General features: G+C 34.0%; 1 protein-coding gene across 1 annotated transcript in view; it reads right to left on the bottom strand.

The window, feature by feature from the left end:
- Ola1 (Obg like ATPase 1) overlaps window positions 1-12,156 on the bottom strand; it is a 122,950-nt gene that overhangs the window by 37,596 nt on the left and 73,198 nt on the right. The window contains exons 6-7 of the mRNA XM_042694149.1: window positions 3,951-4,031; window positions 3,510-3,607 (exon numbers count right to left, since the gene is read on the bottom strand). Of these exons, the coding sequence (XP_042550083.1) occupies window positions 3,510-3,607; window positions 3,951-4,031 (179 nt within the window). The remainder of the gene's footprint in view (window positions 1-3,509; window positions 3,608-3,950; window positions 4,032-12,156) is intronic.

Here is a 12,156-nt window from a genome sequence, read left to right as displayed (position 1 = left end):
ATACAATTGTATATGCATATTCATATATGCAGGAAGTCTGAATGTCTTAAATTTTCCTTATATTTTCTTGGTGAACACAGATATGGATTATAAAGAAACAAAACTATCCTCTAGCAACATTTTTTTAGAAGATAGGGACAAGAGAATACAAAAATGAAATATAATTGGTAGCTATGAGGTGCAAAAAGTACCTAAAATTATTTTGTTCTACTGATTTCCTAATTGGATGGAACACACTACTAACAAAGCAGCAAAGGTACAAAGATGGAAACTTAAACCTCTAATTAAGTAATAGTTTGACAGTTTCAATGTCCTGTACCTGCCTGACACACCATGACTCAGTAGGCAATCTAAAATGAAAATTAACACCGTACAATAGGATAATCTAGGTTATGAGTAACAACTGATTATGTTTAGAAAATGAAAACCTCAAGTGTTCAAAAATCATCAGCACCCACCAGAAACTTCTACATACCTTTATTCATTCAAGAAATAGCACTTTGCAATAATTTAAAAAAAAAAAAAAAGGTTTCTGTTGATTTGCTCACATGTCTTGATTATTGTCATCTGATCATAATGTAACTGCAACCAACCTGCTTGCCACATCAAATTCTCTCCAGGGCCTAGGTCTTAATCATAAATCAACACAATAATGAACTGAACATTGTTAAAAATAGTGAGTAGATGCTTGGATCTATTCCAGTTTTTATATCTTTATTATATCTTTTGAAAGGTCAATACACCTTATCATTAACATAATAAATTAATCTACCAAAATGCTTTCTTTTCTAAGATTAAAAAATAACATCTTGCCATTTAAATTTAAAGTGGACTTTAATAATTAAAATGTTCATTACTTGTAAAATGGTGACTTGCTAAAATGTAGTTTTAGTCTTCCTCTTGTGGTCAAAATCACAAACCTCTCCTCTTTCCCGATGGTTTAAAATAGTTTTCTGGTTCTAAAAGACACATGAATATTTTGGTGGGATTGGTGATGGAGTTAAGAATGATGGAACCTAGAGTCTCCTCAGGCGAGGCAAGCCCTCTGCCACTCTTCCTGCATGAGTCTTAATTTGATACATAACATTACATACTAACCTTCAAAAACAAAATCTTTTTCTTTTGCCAAAGAAGCAACTAATGCAAATGGACCATATATATAAACATTACCAAAAAGCAAGATGCTAGCACAATTAAATGGATTTAGGAGTTAAAATGAATTTTAACTATTTACATCTGCTTGCAGTGTTATAAATGATGAAAACCTAGTGTTCATATCCTTCATAATAAAAATTTATTCTGCACTTTAATACAAAGGCTGTGTTGCATAAACAGAGGATTTAAAGCTGTGGCAGAGTGGCTGAATGAAAGGAAAATGGCAATCTTTCTGGCTCCAGTAGATGCCATTCCCTATCACACAATGTTTCCCACTCATAAATACATGACAAATACTTCCTCAATCATTTTTTACGAGCAGGGATGCACAGGGGGTAGTCAATGGCTAGCTTGAGGGAAAATAGGAACAGCAGGCGGCAGAAACTGTACAGAAAATGGCTATGTGGTAAATTCTCTTCTGGAACATCACTCAGTTACCCAGTCTTTGATCTTTCAGCTACAATTACACTAACTTCCACAAGCTCTAAACCCCTCCCCCAACACACATACCCCAACCTTAAACCAGATCACTATTATATATAAAACCTACTAAAATTTGGTTTTATAAAATAGGATCACTCACAGATTTACATTCTTGAAAATTAAAATTTGTTATTTAGACAAGAACTTATTTTCAATTGGCTATAACCATATCATCATCACAACTGGTCTCACAAAAAACATGGGGTGTCTGGCGACAGCTAAATCACAGACTGGCGTCTCCTAAGCAGTCTGTCTACCATTAGGGTCTGGGAAATGGTATTTACTATACAATTAGAGCCAGGGAGTTCTACCTGTAATCATCCAAATACAGGTGTGAGAAGCCCCTTTGGGCAAGGAAACTGACTCATCCCTATTCATGTAAACTTTGATGTCTGTATTGTTTCACTGGGCTCAGGAAACCTTTACCATTCATACTACTATGAAAAGATTTATTATCTGAGGTCAAATAATAAATTTTTAAATTCCTTCCTAAAGGCAACAATTTTTAACACATTAATCATCAAATTTATAAGAATTTGAACAAGACAGAACTATTTTAAAGTTAATTATTTACCAGAGGGCATTGACCAGTCTTGAACTACATTTTTATGCTAAATTGATGCTTTCTAGAACATTACCAATAAAGAGGTTAAATTCTGCTTCCTATCAGAAACACAAAATGTCTTATAGTAATATCAACAGGGCATTTTTAGTTGCAGTAATTTCACAGAATTTATTCTAATGATTTATTGGAGTTAACCATCTGACATTAATTATTGTTTTGGCTTCCAGTCTATGAATGTTTATTTTTCAGTTTAAAGCCTTCTCACTCTTTGATATCATATGGAAATGAGAAATTTTAATGGAAAATTGAAACCATGTGCATCTAAGTACTTAATGAAGTACAGGGAGAAACCGACAATATATTTTAGGAGAATTCAGATATTCTGCTTTGGATAGTTTTGATTTGTTTCTATGACTCAACAGTATAAAATGCTGACAGTCAAGTGAGGCAAGTCAAAATGAATACTATGACAAATGTGTACATGCCCACATGAACATGTGATACTTTGAATTTTTAAGGACAGAAAACAAATCTATACATTTTAGTTACATGTCACAAAGGACAATACAATATGTGAATGTATTTTTTTTGTCTTTTTACACTGTTGTCTTGATACACAGTTAACATATTCAAAACAACTACCCAGTATTTTCTGCTCCTCCCCCCAGCTCTTTGGGTTTGGTTTGGTTTTGGTTTTGTGCCAGTTGGGGCTTGAACTCAGGACCTGAGCTCTGTCCTTTGAGCTTTTGTGCTCAAGGCTAGTTAGCACCCTTACCACTTGAGTCACACTCCATTTTCAGGTTTTTATGGTAGTTAATTGGAGATAAGAATCTCACATACAGTCTTCAGATCTCAACCACCTGAGTACCTAGAATTACAGGCATGTGCCACCCACACCAGCTAGCTTTTTGTTTTAAAGCATTTTACCTACATTTTAAATTTTATGTCTGCTACAACCCCAAGTGGATATGTCAAAGTCATTTATGATATCAATGCAGCTTTTTCTTAGCTTAAACAGTTTTATTGCAAGTACATTGTTTTCACTTTGTTACAGGAATAAAGAATAATGTCTAAATACTTAAAACTTGATATACACAATTCAAAATTATTTAATTTTTTTAAGTTCTCCTGGTGCAAATCAATTAAGATATTCATCTCTAAATTTAACACGTAATACCTTCTCTTCCATTTCAAACTTTTTATAATAAGGAAGAATATTAAAATCAACACAGTAATAAGCAAATTGTATGTATGTTTGCACGTATGCAAAGATGTTCCTGGATATATGTGGAGAGAAAAAACTTACCATTTGTTTTTCTTCCTAATGTAGTCTTTTTCAGAAAGATTAACCAAGTAGACCATTGGTTTTGAAGTCAAAAATAAGTGTTTATTCAACACTTCAATCTAAAGCAGAAGATAAAGAATGCCTTTTAGAAGTTAAAATAAATGATATAAAACACTGACTGAATAATTTGACCTTTATTTAAAACAAATAGGCATTTTCATGTGTATAATTCTTATTTCCAAAAGGTTATTATTAAGAAATATAAAGAGTAAAGTATTAGGGAAAAGAATAAAAACAATTTTGGGAATAAGAAAATGATGACAGAAATGGAAGTTTTATTAAATGTAATAGTATAAAATAATAACAACTAATTTGTTCTCTAAGAGGTCATAGTAAAGGCATAATAGATGGTAAAAAAAGACATAAAATATCATAATAGATGTTATGATATTTATAACCTACCTCTTTGTCATTCCAATCATGATAGAAACGAACAGGTTTCTTTTGATCTATAACCCAGGATTTGACCTTGCACATTATGTCCTATACATGATTGAAAAAAAAGTAATCACAAGCTAAATACTAATTGATTCTAAATACTAAAAGTTTAAAATCCTCAAAATAATAAATTTTAAAGAAAAGCAGAACTAAGCAACACAAATTATTTTCAGCATCTCATTAAAAATGTTAAAATACTAGACATTAAAAATTTAATATATAAAAATGAGGACAGCACAATTACTAACAGTTAAAAATTCAAGACCATTCAATCATATCAAATACAAAATGCAAGAAGTTAACATTACCTGGTGATGCCACATGTAAGACAAACATACTATTGGGGGGGATTAGTATATTAGAGAGAGTAAATCATATTTTTTCCTTAAAAAAACACACTAGATAAAATTGAGCCTATTATTGATTATCTACCATCTAAAATATTAAATGAACTGACCAAAACCTTTTTTCTTCAGGATTAATTTTTTTGCCAACACCTTCTCCCTGCCCACTTCTCCACAGCTCCCCCCACCCCAACCTGCCAAAGCCTCCATTACACAATGGCAAGAGCCCTGCACCAGTGACCTCCAACCAGCTGCATTCACTTTCAGAACATCTCTCTCTGCTGGAAATCTAAAGGCCTTTTAGTTAGCAAGCTAGTGTGCATTCAGAAGGAGTAACTGCAGGAAGAGCCCAATGTGCTTTGTTTCTCTGGCCTTTCTTCACAGAAAGATTAATCATCTGTGAAATGGAAACGGCAAACAGCAAGTGACACAAACTGAACCCTTCAAGCCTTTCCTCATCAGTTTTGTGGTTCTGAATCTAAAAGCTGCGTGTGGCAAGGTTCTCCTTACAGGCAGGTGTTAATAAAAGGCGCTGGGGTCTGACAGGTCAAACTTAGCTCTTCCAGAAGAAGCACACTTGAGAGTCATCTAGGTTTTTGTTTGGGGAGTTTTGGGGAGCTTTTCTTGATTGACAATAATTTATGGAAAAAATTAAAATATGCATTTCCCCAAATCTGTTGAAATCTACAATGGTCATTAGTAGATTTCTTGCATTTTCATGGATGTATTTTACTTTACCATAATCAGTTATTCTACAATTGTCCATTTGTATAAATTATCTCAATATTTAGTATACATTGCTCCCAAATCTTGCTGTTACTTACGGGAAAAATATGGAAAAAGCCCTATATCCTTAGATCCTGATTTGAAACCCTCCAGGAAAAGGACTTCCCACCGATTTTAACAAGGAAGGGGCAAGCTGAAAACTTTTAATGAAATCTAACATGTTCTGCTTAAGAATAATCACTTTTACTCTTCTATAACTGAATTTCACTCATAAATGTTTAAAAGTGGCTAATGTAACACCATTTCCTACAAGGAGAAGATCAAAGTGCTATATTACAAATGCATTATGATTAAAAAAGCCCTGTGCAGCCTTGCTATTAACTGTTCTTTAAACCCTAAAAGGCTTCCCATAGATCTCACTTGGCACTGCATATACAACCTTTGACAAGTAATGTAGACCATTTTTATTCATTGCCTAAAATTGTAGGCAATTATGTGCGTCACACTGGCCACCTGCAAATTCTGAATGCCTGCTGCAGTTGTCAGTGCAAAAAACTAATGTCGGAGGGGATTAATCTAGGGGGAGAGAGTCCTCTTTAATGGCTCCAGCAGGTGAAATGGCCCAGCTGGTTACTATGATGAGTGGCCAGAACAGCTTATGTAGAGACACGCAATAAGATTATACAAAAGAAGAACAAAACAGAGGTGCCATCTTATATTTGGTTCCATTAGGGTCCCCTCCCCAATTAAACAAAATAGATTAAAACCAATCCAAAAATAAGGAAAGAAATTAAATTTTAATCATATAAAAAGTATAAAATACTTTTGTAACTATAAACATTTTTTTAACAAAACCAAAGGGCGTCAGTAAGTGCTGATCACTAGTGAAGGAATTTCAGTATTTTTTCTTTCATCTTAAAGACTAAATCATTACTTCAGACAGAAATCACAAAAGCATTTTGACATTAGGTGTCCCCCCCCAAACCAAGATATTATATTATAAATTAGGAACAATCATTTTTAATTAGCAAATTAACTCATACTTACAGTTCTCAAACAGTATATTTCTTAAGGTCACATTTAAATCTCTTTAGAAAAGTTGACAAATTATAACCTAGTTTTTGAACAGTTGGAAGTACAACATTTTATACCTAGTGCTTTCTTAATTATTCTCACAAAAGATTTAAAAGCTGAAAAAAAGACACCTTAGGTTTACTAAATGATTCCAGTTTTACTTAAGACAAACCAACTAGACTGCAATCACATAAGATTATCTGATTGGTACACAATAAAAAGATTGGTACACAAAAAAAGATTATCTGATTGGTACACAATACAGTTTTAGTGTATTATTTTTATTCCATTCAGGAAAAATTAATTTTGGTTTTAATGAAAGTTCAAAATGCTAAAACAAATTTTGTGCTTATTTAGAAATAATGTTGATCCAGGCTAATTGAATTTTTTCCCTATGCTCATACACACACACATGTATTAATAATGATGGTTAGAACAATAAAAGGTTGCAATTCACTGAAGTTGGTTAGCTAAAAAAAAAATACCACGTACTCCCTTTTAGCAAATGAGAAAAAGTACAAATAACACTTGAATCGTTAATGCATTTAAATGTTAGAGATTTCATATATCATTATATAGAAATACAGATGTAGGAGTATGAAATTGGGCTGTTTTAATAACTAACAAATTCTTCACTTTGAAGTAAATTCTATATACCATGGGGTTACACAACAAAAATTCCTGGACATTAACTTTTGGCATGGGCTGCAGTGTGAAGTGCAGTAAGTGAAGAGCTAATAATACAATGCTTAAAGTAAGTTATTTTGTATTGCTTCATTTCTGAGGCAGAGTCTTTCATGTAGCCAAAGATGGTCTTAAACTCAGCTATATAAGTGTACTGTGTATAATACCAGTGCTGGGATTAAACACATGTGCTATCATGCCAGGTCAAAAAATTGCCTTTCAATGGCAAAGAAATTTAATCCAAACTCATTTGAGTATCTTTTTCTTCTGTTTTAATTACAGCCTTACTAGTAGTATCGCATTTGACTTTAGAAATGCTCTGTTTTCATGACTATTTTACTGATGTTGATGTTAGTAATAAATGCAACATGTTTAGACTCAGAGAGTATGAACAAAGTGTCTAAATTCCATAGCTACTTAAGTGGTAGAACTAAGATTCAAACTCAGGTATAAGAGACTTCAAAGTTCATATTCTCACACTGTGACCTATTTGTCTTTCTTAGCACTTTACCTATTTCCTTACTTAGGCAAGAAATCCTCAAGACTGCTTTTCAAAATTCTCATCATTCAGGTCACCAGCTAAATTCAAATTCTTATTTTATTATATGGCATAATATCTAATGGTCAATCTATATGTCATACAAATAGCAATATTTTTCTATGCATACAGTAACATAAACCAGTCATTTACTAGACTTTTTTAGATTACTTTCTAGACTACTTTATTCTTCATTCCTTATAATAAGACTTATTAACAAATGACCTATGAATTATCTCAGGAGTTCCTTAATGCCCCAAAATATGTAAATTGTATTTTTATGTGATTTTGAGGGAAGATAAGACATAGTTTACAAAGTTATGTATCTTCCATATATATCTTTCAAAAGGATCTATGTCCCCAAATCCAAAAACTTTGATGTTACTAACTCTGTGACAATACTCCTATGTGCAAACAAGTAAATGTTTTAGGATCCATATAACCTTAGATCAGAGGTTGAGACACTGACTCAGAACCTGCACTCAAAATTTCAGCCGGAACCTGTACTTGAAATTTACCTATCCTAATTTTACTTTGTTAATAAAAAAGTCTATGCATTATAATTTTATTTAGTGCAATTCTGGTTAAAATAATAACAAAGAGTCTGGAGAACATTATAAATTGAGTATGTCATCATTTCCAAAACAATCCAATACTGAAGGGCAAAAAAATATTTAGAAAGTCAGATGCTGACTTTGTTTGGTTAATACTAGCTATTCAGAAAGCTGAGATCTGAGGGTTGCAGTTTGAAGCCAGCCTGGGCAGGAAAGTCAGTGAGATTTATTTCTAATTAACCAACAAAAAGCCCAAATGGTGGAGTGCTAGCCTTGAGCAAAAAACTCAAGGACATGGATGACCCAGGACCCGAGTTCAAGCTCCAGGACCAATACTCCCCCATTCTCCCCTCACAAATATAGATTAAAATCTTATTGGTTCTAATATATATTAAAAATAAAGCATAAACCAACAGTAATTAGACTAGTATGATACTAGCTCAAGAAAGATGTATAGATTAGTCATAATCTAGAAAGGCATTAATTGGGCATTTGCTAATTATGGGACACTAATACAATAGAACACATATACATTAAAACAGGATATCTGAATGTATTCGTATAGGATATTTCTAAAGTATCCTAGTAAGGAAAAGGGCAGGTTCAGAGCAATAGAGTAAGATTAATAATAGGATTTTAGAAATCAATATATATAATATGGCACATAAAATAGAATCAAGGATAAAAATTACAAAAGCTTCTCAATAGATGCAGAAAGAGCCTTTGATAAAATTTAACACCCCTTTACAAGGGTATCTTCTAGCCAGGTGCCAGTGGCTTACACCTATAATTCTAGCTACATAGAAGGCTGAGATCTTCGGACTGCAGTATGAAGCTAGCTTGGGCAGGAAAGTCTGTGAGATGCTTATTTCCAATTAATCATAGAAAAAGCCAGAAGTAGGGGCTGGGATGGTACTCAGTGGTAGAGCGCTTGCCTTGCATGCATGAGGCCCTGGGCTCAATTCCTCAGCACTACATAAGCAAAAAGAAAAAAGCCAGAAGTGGCTCAAGTGGTAGAGCTGAAGAGCTGAGGAACAGTGTCCAGGCCCAGAGTTCAGGCCCTACGACCAGACACACCCCGCCCCCCCCAAAAAAAGGAAAAGCCAGAAGTAGTGCTGTGGCTCAAGTGGTAGAGTGGATTGGCAAAAAAAAAAAAGTGTTCTATAAAAATCAAATATAAGTCAAAAGTATTCTTACTGAAGTACTAGCTTAAAATTTCAGCCAGAGCAACTAGATAAACCTACAGACATTGCCAAAAGATCCAGAACTAGTCATTTCTGCAAAGTAGCAGGACATAAATTCAACATATAAAAATCAGTACTTTGCAATATATGTCAATAATGAGCTTGCTGAGAAAGAAATCAGATTGTTTCTGCAAAGCTGGAATAAGTGAAATTGAACACAGTGATTTCTAAGACTAAATGAAAAAAATATATGTAAAGCAACTGACACAGTTCCAAACACACAGTAAATATTACAGTATTTATGACAGAAAGCATAATGAGACCGCACTTGTTCTGAAACTATATAGTACATATAAATAGATATACTAACACTGAAACTGGATATCACAGCAAATTGTTAACAACAGAAATCTCTACGTCAGATTTCAGTTTTTTTTTTTTTAAACAAAACAAAACAAAACACCAGTCTTGGGGCTTTAACTTGGGTCCTGGGCACTGCCTCTCAGCTTCTTTTGTTCAAGGCTAGCACTGTATCACTTGAGTCACAACTCCACTTCTAGCTTTTTTTGGTAATTTATTGGAGATAAGAGTCTCACACTTTCTTGCCCAGGCTGGCTTCAAACCACGATCCTCAGATCTCAGCCTACTGAACAGCTAGGATTACAGCATGAGCCAATGGTGCCTGGCCTTTTCTAAACTTTTTAACCAATAAATACAACTTTCCTAATAGGAAACAATAAAATTATATTCATGAGAGGGAAAGGTTTCATCTCTTCTTTACATACTATTTGTAATCTTAAATTTGATGGCTAAATGAAATACAGCATTTTATCATGGTGATTAATTATTATTATGTAATAATTTTAACTTATAAGCCTAACACTTCCTTCTAGGCAAATATGCTAATATTTGATGCTGATACTCAGATGTGCTTTTTCATGTTGATGAGATGGATGTAACACACCAACAAGGTTCTCAGACTAAAAGAAGTCAGAGCAAAAACTTCTAGCTCAAAACAATCTTGCTGGAAGTTTACAAATACAGCTTCCTCTAACACATCCAATTACCCTTTAAATAGTCTCAAATAAGGAAAAGCAAAACTTGCCTTTCTTTAATAAAACATCTCCATGGTATAGTCTAATTTTGGATATCTATAAACCAAAGAATCAAGCATTTGTTATTCTATTAGATATTACTGTTTGACAAGGCCAGACAACTAGTCTATGACTACCATCTTTCTACATATTTCAAAGACTGAAACTTGGGGCTGGGAAGGTGGCTCAGTGGTAGAGTGCTTGCCTTGCATGCCTGAGGCTCTGGGTTCGATTCCTCAGCACCCATAAGCAAAAAAGAAAAAAGTCAGAAGTGGCGCTGTGGCTCAAGTGGTAGAGCACTAGCCTTGAGCTGAAGAGCTGAGGGACAGCACCCAGGCCCAGAGTTCAGGCCCCACGACAGGACCCAAAAAATAAAATAAATAATTAAAAAAAGACTAAAACTCCCGGAGACCAAAAAGAAAAAAGATAGACCATAAAAATGACAGAACTAAGGCAATGAGTAGTAAATAATGCTCTACATGACTGAGTGTATATGTGGGAATGTGGTATCTCCCATGACTTAAAACAATGAATTGATTCTAGTAATGATCAAAATAGAATCTGTGTTGATAGTTCTGAGTTCAGTTATATAACTGACTGAAGGAGGTAGTGAGAAAAAAACTTTAATATAATAATGTTCCTGGTATCTACTATCAAGTGCCCAATAATAATTTACTCTGTCATTAATAAAACTGTCACTAAGGGCCTTACACCTCCCTGGACTGCTTAATCCACTGGTGCTCTACCAGTTGAGCCATGCCTCTGAACCAGCTTTTGGCTAGTTATTTTGAAGACAAGTCTTGTGGAAATTTCTTCCCATGCTGGCTTTGAATTCTCCAAGTCTTAGCTTAGTGAGTAGCTAGGATTATAGATAAGAGCCACCAGTGCCTGGCTACTAATTTACTCATAAGGCACATGGCATATATATCTCAACAAAGAATCTGGATTACAAAATATAAACCATTTCTACATTAATTTAGGTTGAATAATTCAGGTGACTTCATTTATTTATTTATTTTTTTGGGGGGGAGAGGGTCCGGTCGTGGGGCCTGAACTCTGGGCCTGGGCGCTGTCCCTCAGCTCTTTAGCTCAAGGCTAGCGCTCTACCACTTGAGTCACAGCGCCACTACCGGCTTTTTTCTTTTTTGCTTATATGGTGCTGAGGAATTGAACCCAGGGCCTCAAGCATGCAAGGCAAGCGCTCTACCACTGAGCCACCTTCCCAGCCCGTGACTTCATTTATTAATTCTAATAATTTGTATCCCAGATTCAGTCATGTTTTTAAAGTATAAAATCATATAGTCTACAAATAATAATATTTTAATTTCTTCCTCTTCACTCATCATTTTTTGTCTTACTACACTGACTAAGAATTTAAGTACGAGAACAGTGGTAATAAGCATCCTTGCTTTGTTCCCAACAAAAGGAAAAACTTTCCTCTTGCACCATTAAGTATAAATGCTTATATAGAGATATACTACAGAAATATAGATATCCATATATACACATATATATGTATATAGGTTTATTTTTTACAGATACCTTTTCTCAGACTAAGCGGACTATCCCCTATTTCTAGTTTATTAACAGGTTTAACACACTTACACAAATACACATCAATGTATATTACATTTTCCTCAATGTATAGAGATGATGTAATTTCCTTTATTCTTTTATTTACACTGATTATTTTGTAAAATGTCAAACCTACTTTTCATTCTTAGATTTTAGACAAGCCATAATACCACTAAAATTTTTCTTTCTTACAAGACTGTAAGGACTACTTGGTCCTCATAAAAACAGGTGGTAGTGCAGTGGATATAGTTCAGCTGTGTGTTTGCCTAGCATGCTTGATGCTAGCACCACAACAAAATGCAAATCCCCCAACCAAAACTCAAGTTGGAAGTTTGTCCTCTTTCTATTATACAAAACAATTTTGTGAAACCTATTAAATATACAGCAAAGTCATGAG

Source organism: Dipodomys spectabilis, unplaced genomic scaffold, assembly GCF_019054845.1.
Source record: "Dipodomys spectabilis isolate Male_0828 unplaced genomic scaffold, ASM1905484v1 ptg000174l, whole genome shotgun sequence".
Classification (NCBI taxonomy): Eukaryota; Metazoa; Chordata; class Mammalia; order Rodentia; family Heteromyidae; genus Dipodomys; species Dipodomys spectabilis.
Note: the sequence above shows the minus strand (reverse complement) of the source record. Positions and strands in the feature narration are given on the sequence as shown.